Source organism: Sus scrofa, chromosome X, assembly GCF_000003025.6.
Source record: "Sus scrofa isolate TJ Tabasco breed Duroc chromosome X, Sscrofa11.1, whole genome shotgun sequence".
NCBI lineage: Eukaryota > Metazoa > Chordata > Mammalia > Artiodactyla > Suidae > Sus > Sus scrofa.
Genome location: NC_010461.5, coordinates 42,916,406 through 42,941,935, shown reverse-complemented (window position 1 = coordinate 42,941,935; position 25,530 = coordinate 42,916,406). Strand labels below are relative to the sequence as shown.

Below are 25,530 nucleotides of genomic sequence, written 5' to 3'. Positions count from 1 at the left end.
TGGGCTTCTCTACCCACTCGAAATCAAAGCCTTTCTCCAGGTTTTTGTAACAGCTTGTACTTTACTGCATATGCCACCCCGCCAGACCTGCCAGTCATCCCCCCTTCCCTCCAAAGTATCATCTTTACATCAGCCCCGCCTTGGGGTGACTGTGCTGCCGCCCCTTCCTTCGGGGGCAGAGTAGATGGAGTCCCTTGAGCTGGCAGTGAGCAGGGAAAGACGTACAAGTGATCGTCACTGTCCTCTTAAAAGTATTTACACTTCGGGCGGCACCCTTGGGGAGTGGTAAAGGGGCTTCAGGATGGGGGGAGCGAGGCTGCCTCTCCTCCAAGGTACAACTTGGGATGGAGTAAAGCAGGCCCGCGAAGAGGCTTCTGGGATCTAGCGGGAGTGGGGCACGCCCTCCCCAAACTTGTTCTGGTGGGCGATGTTCTTCACAGCCAGGAGAGCCTGAGGAGGAGGAGGAGGAGGCAAGAGAGGGGAGGGGAGAGAGAGTGAGTACCCCTCTCCCTCAGCCAGGACGCTGCGCCCCCTCCAGCCCTCCACTGCCTTCTCCCTTGCATTAGCCCCCATGCAGAAGGGTCTCCATCCGCCCCTGACCCAATCGCAAAAGCTGGGGGGGCGGGGAGAGGGGTGTGCGCGAGTGTACGGGAGTTATAGAGTCTGCCCAGGGCCCACCTCGTGGTGAACATAGGCCTGGCAGGGGTAACACCAGGTAGACAGGTCGGCGTAGCTGAGGACCATGGGGTGGCCTGAGCTTTCGTGGTGCTGGAGCATATGGGCGTTGATATAACGGCCGCAGCAGACCTAAGGTTGGGGAGTGCGAGTTGGGTGGGGGTCAGCGGTCCACTGTGGTTTGCTCCATGGCCGGCTGCCACCCTGCCCCTTCCTCGGTGCCATACCTGATAGCAAGACAGACACACCCAGTTCTCCTGGAGTGCTCCACAGTCTTGACAAGGTTGGGTCACGTCCAGGCCCGCTTCAGGTACGGGGCGTACTGCCACCACATGTGGACACCAGAGCAGTGGTGACACAGCATAGAACATGGCCTGAGGTGGGTGACACTGAGTAAGCGAGGGATGCCATCTCCTCCTGACATGCTCCTATACAGCCCACGCTCCGATGTGGGGGCACAAACGGGCCAAAGAAGGAAGCCGCCGCTCTAGCCTCGGCCTGAGCTCACCTGGTCAGTGTCAGCTTGGTTTCCAAAGACCTGCATCAGCATTAAATTGTCCATGTTCTGACCTCCAGCTGCCTCTCCTAGCAGCCCTTCCTCTTTTGGGGACTCCTGGATACAAGGAGGGAGACAAGCGATGTATCCAGGAGGCCTGATTCTTGCCCCTTCTCCCTGCTATTGAGGGTGGGGGGGGCCTTACCTGAACCTCATTTCTCAGTTCCAAGGCTCCGAGATTGCCTACCAGCTTGCTGGGGGAGATCAGAGTTGTGGATCCTTGCCGTGGAGAAGCTGGAGGAGTCTGGTTGTCACCTCCCGAGGCTGGAGGGCTTTGGATCAGCTTAGCTCCTCCCACAGCCTCCTCTGTGGCAGCCTTTGAGGACTGGTCCTGAGTAAGTTCCACTAGGGCTGCCTCTGACTTCGTCTGGCCTGGGGGGGACACTTTCACTGATGATACCGAGGTGGCCTTCCCTGTGTGTGCTTCCGGAATGTCCCCTTTTGGGGCGGTCATCCCCTTGGATGGCTTAGGCTTGGCTGGTTGGGATGGCTTCTTGGCGAACGACTTAGAACTGGAGGGTCTCTCTTTGTCTTCGACCTCTGGAAGCATGAGAGGGAGATCCTTGAGTGTGGGGGTGCTATCCCTTCTCCTGCCTCTAATCCCTGCCCTCCCCTGAGCCCCCACTGCCCCCCCGATTCCCCAGGCCCCCTCACTTGTGACCCGCAAGCTGCGCCAGTATCTGCGATGGATTTGGGTGGTTTCGGCGATCGAGGCCAGGGCCCGTGAGAGTGGGGGCCTCAGCAGGGTCAGCAGGGGTGGTGAGTCCCCAAGGAGGGAGCGGGTACAGGCAGCCATGGACTCCGAGATGGATATCAGGTTATAGCCACCCTTTGTTAAGGAAAAGAGGAGGGAAAGGTATGATGGGGCGAGGTCCTCAGACAACTGGGGAGACTGGATGTCCTGCCTCCCTGGGGGCCCTGCAAGTCTGGAGGGTGGGTACTGGGGACAAGTAAGTAGAACACACATCTGTCAGGTGGACAGCACCCACTGCGTGCGGTAGTTGTTCAGGGGGATAAAGTGTGCTGTAAAGTGTAAGATAATAATAACCACCGCCACTACCACACTGATGGCAACATTAGTGAGAGCTGATTTCCGTTAAGAGCTTGCTGTGTGCCAGACCCTATTTTAAGCACTGAATCCTCACAACCGCATGTGCTCAGTGTGTGTGGGAACCCGCCTTCCTGGTATGGGATCCCCTGGCCCCACCTGCACAGAAGCCTCCGCCCTGACCTTGTACAGGAACTGGTGTCTCCACACAAATCTCTGATTTTTTGTTTTTGTTTTTGTATTTTGCCTTTTCCAGGGCCGCTTCCCGTGGCATATGGAGGTTCCCAGGCTAGGGGTCTAATCAGAGCTATAGCCGCCAGCCTACGCCAGAGCCACAGCAATGCGAGATCTGAGCAGCATCTAACCTACACCACAGCTCACGGCAACGCCGGATCCTTCACCCACTGAGCAAGGCCAGGGATTGAACCCGCAACCTCATGGTTCCTAGTCGGATTCGTTAACCACTGAGCCACGATGGGAACTCCACAAATCTCTGTTCTGACCTGGTACGGGAATCCCCTTTTCTTATACTCGATAGGAACCCCTGTCTCTGCTCTTTTTGCAGATAAAGCAACTGAGGCTCAGAGTAGTTGGATGACTTGTGTGAGGTCCTAACAGCTGGTCAGCTGAGGTAGGAACCCGGGCTATCTGAGGAAAGAGCCCACCACCCTGCTCCACCACAAGCAGGCCTGGGCACACAGTGGGGACACCTCACCAGCCACTTAATATCTCTGTGACTTATTGTCCTCATCTGTAAAGGAGTAAAAGTGACAGTATAGTACATTGCTGAGAAGGTTAAACTAATGTATGAACAATACTTGATAAGAAGCTACTAGAGGCTTCCTGGTGGCTCAGCAGGTTAAGGATCTGGCGTTGCCCCTGCTCCGACCTGGGTCACTGCTGTGGCACGGGTTTGAGCCCCGGCCCAGGAACTTCTGCATGCTACAGGCATGGCCAAAAAGCAGCAGCAGCAGCAGCTAAGCTCTTGCACAGGGCTTACCATGTGCTGGGCACCTTCTGGGATTAGCCAGCCACATCTTAGAGATGAGGAAACTGAGGCATAGGGGTGGGGGTGGGGCACTGGGTAATTTACAAGTCAGTGAATTTACTTTGTCTTGGGATCTTGTTGGAGGCAGTTCAATTAGTGGTAAAAGGCCGAGACTCTGGAGCCAGACTGCCTGGGGTTCAAGGCCTGGCTCTGCCAGTAAATGTGTGACCTTGGGCTAGTCATTATACCTCCCTGTTCCTTAGTTTCCCTGATCTTGAGAGGAAAATGATGAGGTCAGCAGACCACACTTCACAAGGCTGCTCTGTCAAGTAAATGCATTAATATGCAAGTCAAGGAGTTCCCACTGTGGCGCAGTGGAAACGAACCTGACCAGGAACCATGAGGTTGCGGGTTTGATCCCTGGCCTCGCTCAGTGGATTAAGGATCTGGTGTTGCCGTGAGCTGTGGTGTAGGTGGCAGACACGGCTCGGATCTGATGTTGCTGTGGCTGTGGTGTAGGCTGGCAGCTGTAGCTCCAATTTGACCTCTAGCCTGGGGACCTCCATATGCCGCACCTGCGGCCCTAAAAAAAGCAAGAAAAAAAAATAGTGCAAGTCAGGTGCCGAGAAGAGTGTTGTTTTGCACACAGTGCGTGCTCAATTCAAGTTGCTCATGTTGGTGCTATTATTCATGCCCAGTGTATGATGACAACCTCAGCTGGAGACACTCAGAGGAGAGTTTAGGAAATTGTCCTGAGTGTGGCAGCCAGTCAGCAGAAAAGACACAGGACTCTGAGTCTCCCGAACACCCTCCCACCCAGGGGAGAGGACCGAGAGAGTTACCTCTAGGATTAGAATAATACGGCCATTGGCCAGGCCCATCAGCAGGTGGGTGAGGTGGGCGTAGCACTCAGGTGACACCTGGCAGCCACCCAGCGGGTCCCCCCGGGCAGCGTCGAAACCAGCTGAGACCAGCACCAGTTCCGGGTTAAACTGCGGTGGGGCGAGAAGAGACACAGGAGCATGAGGGTCGGGGGTCTGGGGATGCGGGAGTTGAGGGAGACCCAGACACCCAGAGCCAAGGACAAATGAAAATACGGCGATGCAAGTCAAGAGAGATGGTGACCTGCAAGACATAAGACCAGAGCCCTGAAAACATCGAGGGGAGGACATGGAGAGACCCATGGGAGACTTGGGGACGTGGGTACATCAGACACGGAGCTGGAGACGCAAGCGACATGCAGAGATATGGAGACACCAGAAGTGGATAGATGGGGACATGAAGCAGAGTCTTGAGATGGGGAGACTTATGTCAAGAGATGGTGACATGAGACAGAGAGGGAGATGTCCTCACGTACACACCAGAGAGTGAGATCAAGAGGCACACCCTCCCCTCCCTGGATCAAACTTGGGGACACATGTGCACAACACAGGGTTTTTTTGTTTTTTTTTGCTTTTTAGGGCCGCACCTGCGGCACATGGAGGTTCCCAGGCTAGGGGCTGAATTGGAACTAGAGCTGCCTATGCCAGAGCCACAGCAACGCCAGATCCGAGCCGCATCTGTGACCTACACCACAGCTCACGGCAATGCCAGATCCTTCACCCACTGAGCGAGGCCAGGGATCGAACCCGCAACCTCCTGGTTCCTAGTTGGATTCGTTTCTGCTGCACCATGACGGAAACTCCCTAACACAGGGTTTTATATACACAGCGCCAAAGCGAGGTGCACACACGCTTCCATCACAGAAGGTGACAAGCGCCACACACAGAAGGTGGTCACAGCCAGCCACACACCCACACACAATCAGACAATCTCCTACAGACCGGACTCATACATGGTACTAGTCACGCGCACAGTTTCTCAGAGGGAACAGGAAGCCACCGCTACCCCCACATGGACACACACAGTCATACACACACCATCACTGCAGTCTCCACAGTCACATATATACTGTTGCGCCCCCAGGAGGTGGTCACTTACACACGGTCACACACACACACACACAGAGAAGGTAGTCACCCGGCACTGTGTGGCGTCAGACACACATACACACCTGAACACTCATGTCTGCACAGAGGGCAGAGCGATGGCACGCACACTCATCCACCTTCACAGTCAGCCACACACACACATGATCTGTCACAGACACAGAGAGGTTACACACAGAGAAGGCAGCTACCTACAGCCACTCATGCAACGTCAGGCACATATATACAGGCCATAGAAGACAGAGATATGACTGTCACACTGACACTGGGTCACAGAGAACCATGTGCAGTGATATACACTATCACACCCATCACACAAAGAACTGGTAGTGACAGAGAGCTACCTGGGCGAGGGCTCACACACACGCAAACCCCTCCCCACTTTGCACATGTGGCTCCACTGAGATGGCAGTCACATGTGGCCACTGTCACAGACAGACAGGCACTAGTGATGGTGAATACAGAGGACACGTACACAGCCAGGCACACCCCCAGGCATGCCTGCCCCCGCACACCCAGGGGTCCCTCTCAGTTACACACAGAGAAGGAAGCCACTATCCCCTGTCAAACATACCCAGAGGCCATCACAGGCACGTCCCCTGCCTCAAAGCCATCAGGACGGCCACCCACAGGCCCTCTCACAGGATCAGTCACCGGCACATCAGACACATGCACATTCGCTGCCACCCACACAGTCATGTCGCATGCGTCCGGGACGGTACCTCATAGGCAATAGGAAGCACCAGCCGATGCCATGCAGCCAGGTACTCGGGGTCACCCACGCGGGGCCCATTCCAGGCCACGTTGACAGTGAAGCCCGTGCCTGCAGCCTGACCTATCTGGCTGCTGGCACCCTCATCCCCCATGGGAAAGAAGGTGCCATGATCGTAGCGGTGCAGGGAAATGTAGAGCACGCTGCAGGGGTGGGGTGGGAAGGGGCTGGTTAGCGGGTAGCGGCTGGCCTGCCTTGAGGCACAGTCTGCCCACCTCCCTGGTCGCACCCCACTCCCTGCCCCAGTGCCTCACCTGGGGTCCTCCTCAAATAAGTGCTGAGTGCCGTTACCATGATGGACGTCCCAGTCCACGATCAGGATCCTGGGGAGGGGACAGCTTCTCAGTTACCTGGGATACTCGCCCTCCTAGGGGAGGGCAGGGGCTAGATCCCTGTAGTCTGTATGCAGAGGCATTAATTGAGGGTGGCAAGACCCTGGCACCCTGGGGAAAGCACTAGATGGTGGGCTTATGGGTCCTATCAGGGTCCTAAGGGTTTCACTGAGCAAGTACTTAGGGGCTCAGGGGGCTGGATCTTGGGTCTTTTCTTTTTTTTTTTTTTTTTTGCTGCTGCACCTACGGCATATGGAGGTTCCCAGGCTAGGGGTCCATTGGGAGCTACAGCTGCCGGCCTACACCACAGCCATAGCAATGCGGGATCCGAGCAGGCATCTGTGACCTACACCACAGCTCACAGCAACGCCGGATCCTCAACCCACTGAGCGAGACCAAGGATCAAACCCACAATCTCACTAGTTAAGATTCATTTCCACTGCACCACAACGGGAACTCCTGGATCCTGGGTCTTTTGAAGTAAGGAGGGGAGACACAGCAAGGCGTGACACTCTAGGTTCTGTTGGCATAGCAGCCAGAAATTCTGGGTTTAGGGGACCCTGGATTCTGCTTTATAAGCATCTGGGTGCCAGAGTCTGGCGTCCTATCCCGGAAAACACTGAAAGGCTAGATCCTTGGTCCTTTTCTGAAAGCGCAGGGCGATGGGCCCTTGGGTGTTTCAGGGTGACTTGGCGGGGGGCAGCCCTGCCGGGCCTGAGGAGTAAGCCCCGGGTGGGGGGAGAGGGAGCCAGGGAGCCCTCACCGCAGCGCATGCCCACTGATGGCCTGAGCATGGCGAGCAGCTACTGCCACAGAATTGAAAAAGCAGAAACCGCAAGCCGAGTCCCTTTCTGCGTGGTGTCCAGGGGGGCGCACCACGGCAATACCATTCAAAACCTGGGGAAGGGGCAGGGAGCAAAGATGAGAACATGCACCCTCACCGCTTTCTCTTCCCTTTCTCTCCTCTCCCCTCTCTCCTCTCTCCGGTCCCTCTATTACTTCACCAGCTGCTAGGGGGCCCCAGCCCTGGAGCCCCCATCCCTCCCTGGGGGTGCCTCCCCCGCCAGCAAGGCCTCTGGTGAGCTGGGGGCCCCTCCCCATCACAGACCGCTGCCAGCGCCCCCTTTTCTCAGGCCGGGCCAAATTCTCAGAGCTGCCTCTTCCCCCACCCCCACCCCCACCCCCAGAACTTCCTCTCCTGGAGCCTAAGGTCCCCTCCCCAAAGTGGAGGCACCTCTCCTGCCAGCACAGCCTCCACCAGGCGGCAGGCGGCGCCCGCGGCCAGCTGCGCACAGGCGAAGGTGCCAGGGCAGATGTAGATGGAGTCATAGTTGGCACCCTCGCGGTGCAGCTCCCGGGTCCTCATCTTCTCCGTGGCCCGGATGCGACTCACGTATTCAGCACTGGAGGCACAGTGGGGGGTGGGGGGGTACTTGGGGGGACGGTCAGGTAACTCTGTCCCCTCCGTGTCCCTCCCATGTGTCACAGCAGCTCCGTGTACCAGAGAGGCAAGCCCAGGCTCCAGCCCCCAGGACGCCCATCCCACACCCCCACCCCCAGCTGCCGGGGTCCGACCTGTGGCAGGCAAGCAGCTCAGCATCCGTGGCGGGACGGGCGGGCAGAGCGAGGCAGCGCCCGGCGAGGCCCAGCTCCTCCAGTCGGCGCATGATACGCAGGATGCGCTGAGGCATCTCGGGGTGGTGGCTGGGGGTGGGATGGGGGGAACCTGAGGCAGGGGGCTTTGTGTTTGAAGGGGGGGGTCCCTCCCTGGGAGGGTCCCTCCCCATGTCCCCACTTCGCCTGGCTCTCTGACTGCATACCTGTCCCATAAGTTGTAGTGATCCATCATCTGTTGGTCGTAGACCAGCCCTGTGCGAGCCTGCAGCACCGGCCACGCCAGCATCGGTAGCTCAGGGGGCTGCCATGGTTCCTCCTCCTCCTCCACATGGTCCCCCTCCACGGTGTCCTCGTCCTCCAGGGTCTCAGCTGCAAGGGGAGGCCACAGTCACCCTCCTCCTACTCCCCCCACCCTGGATTCTCCAAATACTCTGGAACTCAGTTTACCCAAACCTCCAAAGGGGGCGAGGCCTGGAACCAGGGCCCACTGAGAGAGAAGGGACCTCCACCAAGGGACCTCCCACTGCTCATTCCCCCATCCAACTCCCCCCCACCCAGCACCCTCCACACCTCCTACCAGATCTCACAAGGACCTCCCAGAAGGGCTCAAGGGCTTCCAGAGCACAGGATAGTGACGCCTGGGCACTGGAGGGCAAGGGGAGGGCAACGTGACCCACGGGCCCCTGAGTGGGGCAGTGAGGGTCCTGCTTCTCCCCTTCTCCACCTGGGCTCACCTGGGACAGGGGGCGCCCGGGAACTCCAGCAAGGGACAAGGGTCTCCCAGAAGGGTGTGGAGTGAGGCACTGACGCCCTCAGCCAGGGAGCGGAGGTTGTAGCCGCCCTAGGAGGGGGAATGTGAGGGCTGTCAGCGAAGAAGCAGACATTAGTGGGTGCGAGTAGTAACAGTGGGTTGCTGACTACATGTCAAGCAACAAGGCTCTGAAGGCTGACTTTGTGTCACTGGCTGCACAGCACTATGAGGTAACCACTATTATGATGCCTGTTTTACCTAAGGAAGATGGAGGCCCAAGGCAAGGTGAGTGACAGGTGAGGCTGCCCAGCTAGGGAGGGGAAATGATGGGACAGAAACACCTGCTGGGCTGGCAAGTTGTTCTTTTTTCTTTTTTTTTCTTTTTCTAGGGCCACACGTGTGGCATATGGAGGTTCCCAGGCTAGGGGTCGAATCAGAGCTGTAGCCGCCAGCCTACACCACAGCTACGACGTGGGATCCGAGCCGCATCTGCAACCTGCACCACAGCTCATGGCAACGTGGGATCCTTAACCCACTTAACTCAGGGATCGAACCCGCCACCTCATGGTTCCCAGTCAGATTCGTTAACCACTGTGCCACGACAGGAACTCCTGGCAAGTTGTTCTTCTGTCTTCCAGGTTCCACAGGCTGAGAGCCGTAGTGGGTCACTCACCTCCAGTGAGAGGATCAACTTGCCTCCTGCCAGACCCATGAGCAGATGAGTTAGCTGGGCGAACCCTGCCGGAGTGGCGGCCATCTCACCCTACGGGGGACGTGGAGGGTCAGCGTGGTCCCCTTCTGCTCCCCACACCATCCCAGTGAGCCAGCCTTACCTTGGGGTCCCCTTGGAGGGCATCAAAGCCAGCGGCTACCAGGACCAGCTGGGGCTGGAACTGCAGGGGGAAGGGACCACATGAGGCCACCTGCCTTCACGGCCCATCCCTCAACATACCCTGCCCCAACACACCCCTGCCCCTCAGGACCTCAAGGGCGACTGGCAGCAGGAGGTGCAGGAAAGCAGCAATGTAGTCGGCATCTCGCATCCCCACCTGCGGACAGGGAGGCATGATGGGGATGTCCTGCTGTCTACCTTGAAAGGCCGGGGTGGGCCTCACGTTGGGGGCAAAGGGTGGGCGGACATTGACCTGGTTCCAAGGCACATTGATGGTGTATCCCTGGCCTTGGCCAAAACCCGTGGTGGACCAATTAGAGGCCTTAAGGTGGGGCCAGAACCGACCCTGCTCATAGCGGTGGATGGAGAAATAGAGGACGCTGGAGGCAGAGAAAAAAGAAGAGGAAGGGGTTGAGGAGAGAGTCAGTCTCCCCAAAAACCCCCAACCCATAGTTACCACAGATTACTCAATTACTCTTTCATTCTCTCCTTAGTTCCCCCACTAATTCTTTTTTTTTTTTAATTTTTATGGCCGCACCTATGGCATATGGGCCAAGGATTGAATTCGAGTTGCACCTGTAACCTATGCTGAGGCTGCAGCAATGCCAGATCCTTCAACCCACCGCCCTGGGCTGGGGATGGAATCTGGGCCTCCGCAGCCACCTGAGCCGAGCTGCTGCAGTCAGATCCTTAACCCACAGCGGGAACTTCCCCCCCGTTGATTCTTTTTTTTTTTTTTTTGCCTTTTTTCTAGGGCTGCTTCCCACGGCATATGGAGGTTCCCAGGCTAGGGGTCGAATTGGAGCTGTAGCCGCCGGCCTTACACCACAGCCACAGCAACGTGGGATCCGAGCCGCATCTGCAACCTACACCACAGCTCACGGCAATGCCGGATCCTTAACCCATAGAGCGAGGCCAGGGATGGAACCCGCAACCTCATGGTTCCTAGTCAGATTCGTTAACCACTGCGCCATGAGGGGAACTCCTGATTCTTTAATTCATACATTCATTCATCCTTTGAGTCTCGACCTTCTTCATCCTCTCAATCATTAATTCTTCCCTTTATCTGTGACCTCACTCACTCAAGTGTTTGGTCTCTTACTGAAACCCCGCCCTCAGCAAACATTGCTGCCCCCCTCAGGGCCCGTCCAGTTCCAGCTCTCAGATCCTGAGGTCTCTCAGTTCTATCCTACCCCTGCCCTGTGGGGGACACTAGATCATGCCCTCCCACCCACCCGCCCCTGTGACCAAGGTGGTGACCAGCAGGACAAGTCTGTGATGTTGGAAGCCCACGGGGGCATGTGGCTCTTACTTGGTGGAAAGCTAAGGCTGAAATGAGCATCAGGCCAGGCTAGGGAGCTTGGTGTTTCCCCTGAATGAAGTGGGGAGACTTGGGTTAGGGGTTAGGAGAGGCGAGATTTGGTTCTGTATGTGGAGCTGGAGTGGGAATGCTGGCTGGGGCTCCACGGGGCCAGTAAGGGGGGGGCAACCCCTTGTCCCCAATACCTTACAAGCCAACTCCACTACTTCTATTTTCTAGGTGAGAAACTGAGCATTCAGAGCAGGGAGGGGAACTGACACAAAACAGACACTGGAAAGACACGATGGTGTATGTTCTGATAGCGTGGTAGGAAGGCTTGATTCTGACTGAGGCGATCAGAATGAATAATCCCTCAGAGTTCCCGTCATGGCTCAGTGGTTAACGAATCCGACTAGGAACCATGAGGTGGCGGGTTCTATCCCTGGCCTTGCTCAGTGGGTTAAGGATCCAGCATTGATGTGAACCAGGGTGTAGGTGGCAGACACAGCTTGTATCCAGCGTTGCTGTGGCTCTGATGTAGGCTGGTGGCTACAGCTCCGATTCGACCCCTAGCCTGAGAACCTCCATATGCCACGGGAGCGGCCCAAGAAATGGCAAAAAAGACAAAAAAAAAAAAGAATGAATAATCCCTCATCCATTCTTTCATCATTTGTTCATCCACCTTCCTGCCTTGTTCCAGAAAGGATTTAAGGGGTGGGGCGGGATCAAGATGGCAGAAGAGTAAGAGGTGGAGCTCACCTTCTCCCACAACACAACAACCACCACAACAAAGCCCATCCGCATGCAGAAAGGATTTAAGGTAGTTTTTTTTTTTTTTAGGGAAATGCAAGAAATAGTGGTAAGCAATGACTCTAGACCAACTTAACAGTCACATTTTAATAAATGCTGATAACGCAGCTGTGAAATTTAATACGACTGGCATAAAAGGATTTTTGAAATTGAAGAGAACTGTCTTGGAATTAGGGAATGAAATCCAAATTAGGGAATGAAAACTCGGGTCTTGCATAGATGGGGGATGACTCTTTTACTTTTGACTCTGATAGATAAACACACAATGGAACATAAAGATTATCATTGGGGAAAGAAAGGACTAAAGAAAAGGACTGAAGAAAGTCCACCCCACAAGAGCCACCAGAGTCAACAAACAGAAGAACTAACACCTGGGGACAGGTGGGGGGTGGGGGAGAGATGGACTGGGGGTTTGGGACTGGCTTATGCACACTGAGGTATATGGAATTATTGGCCAACGGGGACCTGCTGTATAGCACAGGGAACTGTACCTGATATTCTATGTAGGAAAAGAATCTGAAAGAGAACGGATGTGTTTACATATGTAACTGAATCACTTTGTTGTATAGCGGATATCATCGCAACCTTGTGAATCAACTATACTTCAAAAAACTTAAAAAAAAGAAAGAACACCCAAGGAAACTAAGTTTACAAAGCAGACAGAAGGAGGAGGTCCCGTCTTGGCACAGCAGAAACGAATCAGACTAGGAACCACGAGGTTGCGGGTTCGATCCCTGGCCTCGCTCAGTGGGTTAAGGATCCGGCGTTGCCGTTGAGCTGTGGTGTAGGTCGCAGATGCAGCTCGGATCTGGTGTGGCTGTGGCTGTGGCACAGGCTGGCAGCTGTAGCTCTGATTTGACCCCTAGCCTGGGAACCTCCATATGCCATGGATGTGGTCCTAAAAAGACAGAAAAAAAAAAAGAAACTAAGAGAGGGGGACCAGGGAGAGGGACATGGGTAAGTTTTTTTTTTCCATTTATACATTCTTATTCATTAAGGAAGAATGTATTAAATATAGTCTTAATTTTCCACATCTATACATAGTCAATAATATATCCATAAAAGAACACAGCTATAGCCTCTAGTGCATTTATTACAACAAGAAGAATGATTAGTAATATTAAGGAATTCTTGGTAATTTGTTTAGGCATAATACCATGGTTATGTTTCTTTTTATTAAGAAAAGTCCTACATTTTAGAGATATAATCTGGAATATTTACAGAGAAATGATATGGTGGTATCTGGGATTAACTTCAATGTAATACAAGAGGGTGGCAACGAGGGCAGGTATAGATGAAACAATATTGGCCAACAAGTTGATAAATGTTGAAGCAGTCAATTCAAGAAGCGAGACATGAACAAAATAAAGAACACCAGAGGAAGAAATTTATAAAGGTTAAAAACACGAATTACCATTTGATCCAGCTATCCCACTCCTGGGCATCTATCCAGAGAAAATCATGACTCGCAAAGACACATGTACTCCAATGTTCATTGCAGCACTCTTTGCAATAGCCAAGACATGGAAACAACCTCAATGTCCATCGACAGAGGAGTGGATCAAGAAGAGGTGGTACATATACACAATGGAATATTACTCAGCCATGAAAAGGAACGAAATACCGGCATTTGCAGCAACATGGATAGACCTAGAAATGGTCATGCTAAGTAAAGTCAGTCAGACAGTGAGACACCAACATCAAATGCTATCACTCACATGTGGAACCTAAAAAAAGGACACAATGAACTTCTTTGCAGAGCAGATACTGACTCACAGACTTCGAAAAACTTATGGTTTCCAAATGAGACAGGTTGGGGTGTGGGGGGTTGCCCTGAGGGTTTGGGATGGACATGCTATAAAATTGGGTTGTGATGATTGTTGTACACCTATAAATGCAATACAATTCATTAAGAAAAAAAGATTAAAAACACAAAAAATAAACAATAAAATAGTAGAGATAATCAGAAAAGCCAAAGGCTAGATTTGAAGAGATGAGTAAAACAGATGAACGTTTGGCCAGGCTAAGGGTAAAAAGAGATGTTACCCCAAGAAGAGACCCCTCCCTTTCCCCAGAATTTGGCAGGATTTTATCTCCCTGTCCACACTCCCTAAAATTGAGACCTGTAATGGACATTTCCTGCCCCTGGTCCCAGGGAAATGCCTTTTAGGAAACAGACCTACATGAACCACAGCAGAGCAGCCTGAGGACAGCTACCTACAACAGTGCTTCATTCTTAGGTTTAAATGGCCAAATAAGGATTACTAGACATTTGAGGAAAACCACCAGCATGAAAGAGAAAGACCAAGGAGTTCCCGGTGTGGCACAGCAGGTTAAGGATCTGCTGTTATCTCCAGTGGCTTGGGTTACTACTGAGGCATGAGTTTGATCCCTGGCCTGGTGCAGTGGGTTAAGGACCTAGTATTGCCACAGCTGAGACACAGGATGCAGCTGCAGCTCAGATTCAATCTCTAGCCCAGGAACTTCCATATGCTGAGGGTGCAGCCAAAAAAAAAAAAAAAAAAAAAAAAGAGGAGGACCAAGAAAGAACAGTTCAACCATCCCCATCCCCAGAATATAGTGGCAATTCAGGAGTTCCCATCATGGCGCAGCGGAAACGAATCCAACTAGGAACTATGAAGTTTCAGGTCCGATCCCTGGCCTTGCTCAGTGGGTTAAGGATTCATCATTGCCGCGAGCTTGTGGTGTAGGTTGCAGACATGGCTTGGATCTGATGTTTTTGTGGCTATGGCGTAGGCCGGCGGCTGTAGCTCTGATTGGACCCTTATCCTGGGAACCTCCATATGCTTTGGGTATGGCCCTAACAAGCAAAAAAAAAAAAAAAAAGAAAAAAAAAAAGAGGCAATTCAGAAGAAATTTTTTTTGTCTTTTCGTCTTTTTAGGGCCACCCCTGTGGCATATGGAGGTCCCCAGGCTAGGGGTTGAATCAGAGCTACAGCTGCCAGCCTACACCATAGCTACAGCAACTCCAGATTTGAACTGCATCTGTGACCTACACCACAGCTCACGGAAACACCAGATCCTTAACCCACTGAGCGAGGCCAGGGATCGAACCTGTAACCTCATGGTTCCTAGTCAGATTCGTTTCCGCTGCGCCACAATGGGAACTCCCAGAAGAAATTTTTTTTGGTTATACTCTCGACATGAAGAAGTTCTTGGGCCAGGGCTCGAACCTGAGCCACAGCAGTGACCCAGGCTGCTGCAGTGACAACACTGGATAATTAACCTGCAGAGTCACATGGGAACTCTCAGAACAGAAGAAATTTAAGTCTTCTAATTAGTATTCTATAAAAACAAGATCAGGAATGAGAGGGCATAGACAGAGAGGATGAAAGCGCTCTTGGAGATTAAAAGAATACATACATAAATAATTCAACAGAAGGACTGGAAGGCAAAGTTGGGAAATCTCCCAGGACACAGAGCAAAAGGCAAAAGAGACAGAAAACATGAGATTAAAAAATAAAAGACCCCGAGGGTCAACCCAGAAAGTATAACATCTGACTAACAGAGAGAGAGCAGAGGAGACACAGGAGAAGAAATCATCAAAGATCGAATAGAAGAAAACTTCTGAGGATTTACGAAAGGCATGAGTGTTCAGATGTAAGATGTCTACCACTACTGGTAAGCAGAATGAGGGGCGAGGTGATTCAGAATGCTAGGGACAAAGAAAAGCATAAAACCTTCCAGAGAGGAAAATATCCTGGAAAGGAATGAAAATCTAGACACCTAGACACCTCTCAACAATATGAAATGGGAAATAATAAGGCAGTGTCTAGGGAACAACCAACCCCAAATAGATAATGGGTCATAGGAGCACAGGAGCTATGGAGAAACAGTGGAATGTATGCAGTTGAATTTGATAAACGTTGGATAAAACAACTATTTAGTCATGTCCCCTACTGATAAGGACTTGCCCAATCATTTTCTGCAGGGAAGTCTGGCAGTAGATTCCAGATTTTAATGCATACTGACTCTCTGATGACTTGGAAATTCGTCTTACAGATATACTCAGAGCAATATAACATTATGTATTGACCAGACTATGCAGTGTAGAATTGTCTGTAATGGCAAAAACTGGGAAGCGCTGTAAACACCCTGGGGTTAAATGACTAAAGGTACAACCATACAATGGAACACTGTAAAGTGCTTACAAAGAAGGAGATGCTTTTCAAAGGCACTAACATGTCCCTGTCATGCTGTTAAATGCAAAAAGTGAGATGCTGAAGAAATGTAGCGGTAGTATATTAATAATAATGATGATAATGATGTTTGTACATCTACAGGAAGAACTCTGTTAAGGATATAACTTTATCAAGGGTGTATTTTTTTTTGTCTTTTTTGCCATTTCTTGGGCCATACCTGCAGCATATGGAGATTCCCAGGCTAGGGGTCGAATTGGAGCCGTAGCCCCTGGCCTACGCCAGAGCCACAGCCACGCGGGATCTGAGCCGAGTCTGCGACCCACACCACAGCTCACGGCAACGCCGGATCCTTAACCCACTGAGCAAGGCCAGGGATCAAATTTGCAACCTCATGGTTCCTAGTCAGATTCGTTAACTACTGTGCCACGATGGGAACTCCTCAAAGGTTTTTTTTTTTTTTTTCCCTTTTTACAGCTGCGCCTGAGGCATATGGAAGTTCCTGGGCTAGGGGTCAAATGGGAGCTGCAGCTACTGGCTTACACCACAGCCACCATCACAGCAACGATGGGGCTGAGCTGCATCCAGCTTGCAGCAATGCTGGATCCTTAACCCACTGAGCGAGGCCAGGGATCGAGCCCGTATCCTCATGGACACAGTGTCGGATTCTTAACCCACTGAGCCACAACGGGAACTCCCTATCAACAGTTATTTTTGAGGCGATGGGAATTACAGGAGACTCACTGCTTTAGACAATGTTACATTATTTAACTTCCATTTTTTTATTCACTTTTTCATTATTTAATTTTTTAAGTAAATCATTTGCAGTATTGTCATAATCGGGGGAACAAGGTAGTAATTTGAGGTTCACTCCAGCTCCAGGATAAACTGGTGAGATTTCCAAATATTTGTGGGTTCAAATTGTGTCAACTTCTTCTCTGCGGGACCTAAGCTGTAAGCCTCAGCTTTCCCATCTGTAAAATGGGGGACCCAACAGTCCCTGCCTCAAGGTGAACATCAGAGAGAGAGCAGACACACAGAGAGCAGCACAGAGCCTGTTCCCAGGGCAGGCCCCATGAATGCGAATGCCTTCCTTTCCCTCCTGGGCCCCTCCTGGCTGGGTCTGTGAAGGTATAGGGGGGTGGCTGGGAGTCTAGCAGCTAGTGTGGCACTTGGGACATACCTGGGGTCTTGGTCAAAGGTGAACTGTGTTCCCTGACCATGGTGCACATCCCAATCCACAATAAGGACCCTGTGAAGGGAGAGAGGGGGCCACTGGGTAAAAAGACCAAGGCGCATCTGTGGGGAGTGCCCAGACGTGCCCACCCTCATTATACCCGCCCAGCTGCTTGCTGCTGACCTCTGAACGTCATGCTTCTGCTGAGCGTAGCGGGCGGCCAAGGCTACGTGGTTGAACATGCAATACCCGTCCATAAGACTGTGCTGGGCGTGGTGTCCAGGAGGCCTGGGTAGGACAGGGAAGGCCATAGATATGAGGGGGTCCTCCTCAGCAGAGAGGGACTCTTTCCGGCTCCCTAATCCTACACCACGAACGTCCCCAGTGCCAATGCCTGCACAGGTCCCAGGCTAGGGGTCCAAGCGGAGCTGCAGCTTCTGGCCAGAGCAACGCGGGATCCAAGCCCTGTCTGCAACCTACACCACAGCTCATGGCAATGCTGGATCCTTAACCCACTGAGTAACTGGGGCCCTTGGCTCCACAACCCCCAGTCTGCTCTTCTCCTCCAAAGGAAATTTAATAATGCTCAGTAAAATTATCAATGCATACACCCTCATACCAAGTCCTTCTGCTCCTGGGGACTTAGTCCACAACCTATATAACAAAAAGGGTGAAATAACATGTTTATCAATGGATGATATTTGCTGCAGCATTTTTTTTTTTTTTGGAAAAAGCAAATGGTGGAACCAAAACGCTCCATGGTAAGGGGCTGGTTGGCTTACTGCGCCACTGTGTAGTGCTGTTTTACGCTGTTCAGAGAAAAGCTGTCCAACATGTGTGAGTGAAAAATGCACAGTACGCAAAGGAGTGGGTCAGGTGCTACCACCGTTTGTGGTTAAAAAAAAAGGGGGAGGGAGGAAAAAAGGCTACATCTTCTGCATGTCATCACTTCTGGGGTGCCAGTGACGATAAGATGGACTGGGATTTTACAGGCCGACAACAAAGCAGAAAATGCTGCCAAAGGAATTCTGAGACCTCCTCGTTTCTAAGGTGCACCTGGATTTTAAGATGTTACAAATGTGGAAAAGCAACATCTCAGAATCAGCAAAAGATGGTATTTCCTCCATGACTAGGCACAGACTATTTCTGGGAGGACACATGAGTCACTGGTTATACAGTGACTACCTCCAGGAGAGGAAGCCGGGGATTGGGGACGGGGGTGGGGGGGGGGGCGTGGAGAGGACTTTAACTTGTACCTTCCCCCTCAACCTTTTAGAATGTTCCATTCTTTTTGTCTTCTTTTTAGGGCAGCACCCAAGGAATATGGAAGTTCCCAGGCTAGGGGTCCAGTTGGAGCTGCAGCTGCCGGCCTACACCACAGCCACAGCTAGGTGGGATCTGAGCCCTGTCTGCAACCTACACCACAGCTCATGGCAACGCCGGATGCTTAACCCACTGAGCGAGGCCAGGGATCGAACCCACATCCTCATGGATCCTAGTCAGATGCGTTACCACTGAGCCACAACGGGAACTCCTAACCATTTGATTCTTGAACCGTGGAAACATACTACCCCTACCATTACCTTTTATATTTGAGAAAGGATTTTTTTTTTAACATAAAAAGCCAAAGGCCAGCAGGTCCTACCTGATGATGGCCATGCCATTCCGGATCTCAGCCCCCAGGACGGCATCCACCAGCCTGAGGACGGAGCCTGAGGCCAGGCAGGCACAGGTGTATGAGTTCTGCAGAGACAGTGGGGAGCCAGAGAGGGCGTGAGGGGGTGAGCAGCCCTGTCTGCTCAGCTGCTCCCCCCAGGGTGGGGGGGATGGGGGATGGGCATTGCCTCCACCCTCTGCCCTCACAGCTCTCAGCCATACCGGATGCAGATAAACCGAATCATAGGTGTCTGCTAGGACGCGGAGCTCCCCCTCATTCATGTACTGGGTCGTCTCCATCAGATCAATGTACTCTAGGCTGGGTAGGTGGATGGGAGAGGAGATTCAGAGGCCTGCCTCTCTCCTTGTCCCTGAGCCAGGGCCCTGTCCCCTTCCCAGCTGATTCCTCCAGGCACCAACCCCCTGGACAAGACAGGCCTCCTTCAGCTGTCAATGGGGGGAATAACTGGGATATAGAACACAGTCCTTGCTTCATCCCTAGCCTGCCTCATTTCCAGTAACATCCCTTTCCCTCTGCTCTGGCCACACCAAATCCTACCTCCAGGCCTTTGGCCAGAGTGTTCTAGCCATCTGTACCTCCCTTCCCTCAGGCTTCTTTGTATCACTCTCACTCTTTTTTTTTTTTTTTTTTTTTGGTCTTTTTAGGGCTGCACCTGTGGCATATGGAAGTTCCCAGGCTAGGGGTCCAATTGGAGTTACAGCTGCCAGCCTATACCACAGTCACAGCAATGTGGGATCCAAGCCGTGGCAGTGACCTACACCACAGCTCATGGCAATGCGAGATCCCTCACCCACGGAGCAAGGTCAGGGATTGAGCCTGTGTCCTCATGGATACCAGTTGGTTTCGTTACCGCTGAGCCATGATGGGAACTCCATCTTTTTCTCCTCTTAGTTATTTTTTTTTTGGCCACACCCACAGCATGTGGAAGTTCCTGGGCCACAGGGATTCAGGAATTGAACTCGTGCCACAACAGTCACCCAAGCAGCTGCAGTGACAAGGCTGGATCCTTAATCCACTGAGCCCCAAGGGAACTCCTCTCTCTCTTCTTAAAGCTCAGCTGAGATACCCTCTCTGCCAAGTTAATGTCCCTTGAGCCATATCTCACCAGGCCCCTTACCCTGGGTTCCTGCAGCCCCCTGGAGGAACCTCCTGATCACTCTGTCCACATACCCGTCATCTGTTTACACATCAGATTATAGTAACGAGAGTTCATCCGGGCTGATGATACATCAGGCACCATTCTAAGTACCTCACACAGGTTTACTGGCCCCCAAGATAAAGGCAATGACAACAATGAGATTCAGAGAGGCTCAGTGACTTGCCCAAGGCCACAGAGCCCATGACATTTCTTGCCAAAGCATCCAGCCTGCCCTGGTTGGCCCAGGGCAGCCTCCTCCCCATCCCTACAAGGCACCCAAGCCTTCACCTGTGAACCAACATAAGCTCCTCCTTTTCGGCGAATCGGGCCTGGGGAGACATGAGGAATAAAGAACTATAAGGCTCTGGCTGTGCCTGGGTCCTGCCAGCTGCTGCCCTCCATACGGGGTGTCGGCTGGGGAACTCACCTGAAAGGACACGCAGCGGTCCAGGAGGCCCTCCTGCATCAGCTGCTCCTTGATGGCATGGAGCCGCTCAGGGCCTTCAGGGAAGCTGGGTTGACAGAGACACAGACATATGACACTGGTGAGCACGTCTGCTCCTGCGCACCTTTCCCCATCTACCTGTCCACAGCTGCTGATGCCGGAAACTCTGGAGTCAGCCCTGGCGCCTGCTGGCTCGGTTCTCACAATAGATCCAGAGCCTGCCCCTCTCCTCATCACCTCCACCGCTGCTACCATGACCTCTCGCCCGGGTACCTCCTCACCGGCCTCTGGGGTCCTGTCCTTGTCCCTCTCTCTGCAATGGTTAAAACTCAAATCGGATCACGTCCCTCCACTACTCAAACCTTCTCATGGCTCCCATCTCATTCAGGGTAAGCGCCAAAGTGCTCCCCCGCCCCAGAAGGCCCTTAACCATCCACCCCGTCACCTCCCTGAGCCTCATTTCCTCCTGCTTCCCCCGCCCCCCGGCCACTCACTCTGCTTCTCCTGCATTGGTCTCCTCCGTGTTCCTCAACCAAACTGAGTAGGTCCCAGCTGGCACTTCCCCCTGCCCAGGACAAGCTTCTCCCAGATGTTCTCTGTAGCTCACATCCTCACCTCCTGCAGATCCCCACTCGCGTACTGAGGCCTCCCCTGACCACCCTATTTATTCTGGTCTTTTTAGGGCTGCACCCACAGCACAGGGCAGTTCCCAGGTTAAGGGTCGAATTGGAGCTGCAGCTGCCGGCCTACACCACAGTTCACGGCAATGCTGGATCCTTAACCCACGGAGCGAGGCCAGGGATCGAACCCGCATCCTCGTGGATCCCAGTTGAGTTCGTTAACCACTAAGCCACGAAGGGAACTTCAATAGTAAAGTCTTTTGACATCCTGACTCTTCCACTGGGATAGGGGTGATAGATACTAAACTGGTGAATACATAAGTATAACAACAGACAAACAATGACATGGCTAGGAATAATCTGAAGCTCAGGGGAAGGGGAGTGGCCAAGCAAAGCCCTCTCTGAGGGTCTCCTGGAGACATGACTGTTAACTGGGAGAGAAGGTGGAAGTGAATTTCTGGAAAGGGCATTGGCCAGAGTAAAGGCCTGAGGGGAGGGAGTGCCTGGCATGTTGGAAGCACAGTAAAGGGACCAGTGTGTGTGAGGTGAAGCGAAGCAAAGCGAATGAGGGGGAGGACTGGCTGATGAGGTCACCAAGGTGCTAGGGAACCAGATCACGTGGAACCTTAGAGGCCAAGAGGCTGGGGTGAAGAATGTGAACTTTACCTTCAGGGCAACAGTTTGCCCTTGAAGGACTTAAAGAGAGAGAACATCATCTTATACATATTTTTGGCGTGGAGGGGGAGCATGGGCAGCAGGGCTGAGGGTGGGAGGCCTCTGCAAGTCTAGGTCAGAGATGATGGTGGCAGCAATGGAGGCGGAGAGGAGAGGTGAGATTCTGAACATAGAGCCAAAAGGATGTGCTGATAGATTGCAACGTGTGACTCTTCTGTATCAGCACAGACATCCCTTCTTCAAGGAAGCCTCCTGGGAACCCTGGATGCTAGTCTAGGGTCCTCTATTAAACACTTCTGACTCCCCTGGTCTCGAGTCCTTCTTCATGAAAACACCTCACACTGCTGGCGGCTGTTTGATGACCTGCTCTCCTTATCGCCTGTCAGCTCCTGGAGAAGGATCCCTGTCTATCTGGTCTGATACATCTGTAATCACCATCCCTGGGCACACAGTAGGCTCTCAATAGATATGTGTTGACTAAATGAAAAGAACCCATTCGAGCCTGAGCCTCGTCTCCCTAGGTCATGTGCTAGAGTAAGAAAGGATTCATTCTTGCTAATGGGCTCTAAGGGTGTATGTTTGTGTGATTTGAGTATGGCCTGGAGAAGCCAGCCTCACCTGTCATCCCAGAGGCAGTGGAATTCATTTAGCTGCTCATCCAACACCAAGCCAGTGCCAGACGGTGTCCTGGCCTCCAGGTTCAGATCCTGTGAGGAAAAAGAAAAAAGGGAAAGGCTGATGCATTGAGAGCCTGAGTCAGAGGGAACCTCCCACACTCTCCAGGATGGAGAACCTCACGGTTTTGATTGTCACAGGAGGCTACATTGCAGCCAGGCCCCCTCTCACCAGCCCTTGGAGCCCCACGATTAGGTCTTGCTCGGCTGCTTGGCTAAGCTTCTTCATTCTGCCTTTCTTCTTTACATCCGCTAGATTGGGGCTGGAGCGGAGTCCGGCACCCTTTTTAACACCTCGCTTCTGCCAAACAGAGAGAAGGGTCAGAGTCCAGTACACGGCCCACTGCTCCCCCTCCCCCTCAAGAGGGCCGGTCAGGGGCCTCACCGAGGTGACGCTGGAGTCGTGTGGGGGGGAGTGGGGGTTGTGCCTACTTCTTCGCTGCCTGGTTGTGGTGGAATCCTGGCCGGTGGAGGTCATGGCTGGGGAGACTTCACCCCTGACGCGGTTCTGGGGGGTGGGATGGAGGTGACTGAGAAGGGGCCCCGAGCGCCCTGAAGACCCCTCATCCCAGCCCCTTCCCAGGCCCCGCCCCCTACGCTAGCCTCCATCCCTTAGGCTATCTATTCCCCACCACCTCTAAACTCCGCCTCTCTCAAGGCTCTCTCCCTCCAAGGGGGTGTCCATTCCACTTGGTCCCGCCCATTCCACGAGGCTCCACCCCTTTACACTATTCTTTACCCTTTCGGTCTGGCTCTTTCACAGAGCAATTAACCCCCTGGCCCAGTCCTGATCTAAGCCAGCCCTTGCCAGCTAATCACCGCCCCTTTCACTCTATCAAGCCCCATTCCCAGATCCTTTCATTCCTCAAAGCCTCGCCCAGACCCCACCCCTTCGCAAACCTGCCCTGGCCAGCCAATCTCCCAGGATAATCACCCACCCTTTCACTCAGCCAGCCCCAGCCCCGGGCCCCGACTCCACCCTTAACGATCCACTTAACTCCACCCCTTATCGGGCTGGACCGGCACCTTCCACTAGGCTAGATCCCGCCCCTAACGTTTCAAGGAGCCCAGCTCCTCAGGGGACTGCCCTTTCCCTTCCGCCAGGCTCCACCCCCTGCCCAGGCCCAACCCCAAACGCTTCCCCAAGCCCCTACAGCCATTTCCGAGCCCCTCCCCCAGACCCGCCCCCCCCTCCCCGCCCCCGCTGTCGACGTTGACGAATCCCTCCACTCACTTGGCGCAGCCCCTTTCTCAAACTCCGCCCTTGGCGCGCGCCGCCAATTTCTCGGCGACCTGTAGGGCCGCGGGTGCCTGAGCCTCTCTTTTCCATTGGGCCAGATCTCTCTACAGCCCGCCCCGATCCCGCCCACACCGGGGAGAGCCGGCCTTGCGCCTCCAGCGGAACGCACAAACGGCGGATCAGCGCGTCAGTGCGCGACGCTGGCCGTGCCGCGCCTGCGTGAAGCGCGCGCCGGCTGCCTGACGCGGCGCTCGGGCTCAAGCTTCTCCCCTCCCCCAATCGCCACAGCTGTCACCCTGGCGGTCGTGACCGCGGTTTCTTTGTCCCTGTCCAGTTACCTTAGGAGCCCACCGGACTCGCGCCAACTGTACCGTGCGGTGACTCAAGAGTGCAAGCAAGCAAGCGAGGGAGTTAGGAAAGGGCGTCTTCTCCCTGCCCCCTGGCTTCCCGCGCGGCGCGCCGTGATGACGTAGCGCGGGCGGGCTGGTGGCTGGGCCTGGAGCGCGGTGGAAATTGGACGAGGCTGGTGGCGGCCAAAAAGGGAGTGGTGATGATGACAAATGTGAGAATTTTCTGAGTTCATATTCACTAAGGTGGTACGCAAGGAAGCACTCACCAAATGTTAGCTATTAATAGTCTGCCGCGAAAATGGATGGTGGAATGGAAGGGGGAATGATCGTGACGATAGCAAGTTGTATGTGACAGGCATTGTCGTAAGCCACAGTTCTATGAGGTACTTCCCAGTACTAAGGCTGCTTTGCAGATAAGGAAACTGAGGTTATGGGACTTAGCCATGTGACTTTGGGCAAGTTACTGAACGACTCTGTGCTTCAGTTTCCTCCTCTGGGAAATTGTGATAATAGTGCCGGGGAGTCAGAATGGACCTTGGGAGGGGAGTTTTTCTTGGGTGACAGCTCTTCCTGTCTGCTCCCTCCAGTGGGTAACCTCTGCACGCAAGCTGGAATAGAAAGTGTATGGGTAGGGGGGAGTTGCGCCCCCCCCCCACAATGCGCCCTCCCAACTCTCTCCCACCCCATGGCTAAATGTCTGAATATCAGCCTCGCAGGAGGCCGGTTTGTCCTCCTAATCTCCCTCTCTCATTCTTCACCATTTCCTACCGGGCTGTAGGCTGGGGCGGGAGAGATAAGGGGTCTGGGGTTCAGCATCGCTGACTAACCAACAGATTGACAGCCCCACCGCCCAGTAGCTGGGCCCTCTGACACTCTTGCAAACCCGTTTCAACCTAGTCTTCCCTTCCACTCTTTTCCTACCTGAACGTGTCTTTTGTCCCAGTGGAAGAGGGTCGCAGCTAAAAGACCTTTACACCTCCACGTACGCCAGAGAAAACATGTATATGCAGTGATAAACACAGAGGAACGTTCTGAGGTGATGCTTGCAAAGTGAAAGAGTAGGGAGTCTTGTAAGGGCCAAGACCCACTTTTTTTGTATAGTCAGAAGGGAGGTTTCTGTACAACAAAGGTTGGCAAACTTTTTCTGTAAAGGGCCAGATAGTAAATATTTTAGGTTTTGCAGGCCACATACTGGCCTCTGGGGCATTTTCTTCCTTCCTTTTCTTTCTTTCACTTTCTCTTTTCTTTTCTTCATCTTCTTTTTTTAGGGCTGCACTCGCAGCATATGGAGGTTCCCAGGCTAGGGGTCCAGTCGGAGCTGTAGCTGCCGGCCTACACCACAGCCACAGCCACAGCCACACCAGTTTGGAGCCGTGTCTGAGACCTACACCAGAGCTCAGTGCAATGCCGAATCCTTTAACCCACTGAGCCAGGCAAGGGATTGAACCTGCGTCCTCGTGGATGCTAGTCAGATTCGTTTCTGCTGAGCCATGACGGGAACACCTTCCCTTTTCTTTCCTTTTCTTTCTTTTGCCTTTCCATGGCACACAGAAGTTCCCAAGCCAGAGATGGATCTTGAGCCACAGCCACAGTGACTATGCCAAATCCTTAACCACTAGGCCGCCAGGAAACTCCTCCTTTCCT

The 25,530-nt window shown here is 53.2% G+C and overlaps 1 protein-coding gene and 1 long non-coding RNA gene across 6 annotated transcripts in view; one reads left to right on the top strand and one right to left on the bottom strand.

Moving 5' to 3' along the window:
• Window positions 42-24,025, bottom strand: HDAC6 (histone deacetylase 6). Of its 4 annotated transcripts, none has more exons than XM_003360315.5 (29): window positions 23,875-24,025; window positions 22,682-22,804; window positions 22,469-22,597; window positions 22,241-22,329; window positions 20,310-20,394; window positions 20,171-20,211; window positions 18,945-19,041; window positions 18,712-18,809; window positions 17,250-17,354; window positions 17,073-17,141; window positions 9,873-9,999; window positions 9,711-9,776; window positions 9,561-9,620; window positions 9,401-9,490; window positions 8,711-8,817; window positions 8,554-8,621; window positions 8,180-8,345; window positions 7,935-8,063; window positions 7,594-7,762; window positions 7,123-7,256; window positions 6,282-6,350; window positions 5,978-6,170; window positions 4,110-4,259; window positions 1,886-2,060; window positions 1,377-1,771; window positions 1,184-1,288; window positions 903-1,049; window positions 679-807; window positions 42-450 (listed from the first exon to the last, which is right to left on the bottom strand). In XM_003360315.5, the coding sequence occupies exons 2-29, from the start codon at window positions 22,772-22,774 to the stop codon at window positions 382-384; spliced, it is 3,354 nt and encodes a 1,117-aa protein (XP_003360363.2). In that variant the 5' UTR covers window positions 22,775-22,804; window positions 23,875-24,025; the 3' UTR covers window positions 42-381. The 4 variants fall into 4 exon arrangements, with proteins under 4 accessions (XP_003360363.2, XP_005673657.1, XP_005673655.1 ...); XM_005673600.3 differs by lacking the exon at window positions 23,875-24,025 and adding an exon at window positions 23,531-23,723; XM_005673598.3 differs by lacking the exon at window positions 23,875-24,025 and adding an exon at window positions 23,235-23,388.
• Window positions 24,013-25,530, top strand: part of LOC110257658 — a 32,541-nt gene continuing 31,023 nt past the window's right edge. For both annotated transcript variants that reach the window (XR_002340570.1, XR_002340569.1), the window contains exon 1: window positions 24,013-24,098. This is a non-coding gene — a long non-coding RNA (uncharacterized LOC110257658). The remainder of the gene's footprint in view (window positions 24,099-25,530) is intronic.

Excerpts from the sequence above, each read along its gene's own strand:
- HDAC6 (XM_005673600.3), bottom strand. The coding sequence starts at position 23,626 with ATGGAAAAGAGAGGCTCAGGCACCCGCGGCCCTACAGGTCGCCGAGAA. Across the intron at positions 22,598-22,681 it reads ACGACTCCAGCGTCACCTCG|AAGCGAGGTGTTAAAAAGGG; the intron begins GTGAGGCCCCTG and ends TCTGTTTGGCAG. Across the intron at positions 8,064-8,179 it reads CACTACAACTTATGGGACAG|CCACCACCCCGAGATGCCTC; the intron begins GTATGCAGTCAG and ends TCCCACCCCCAG.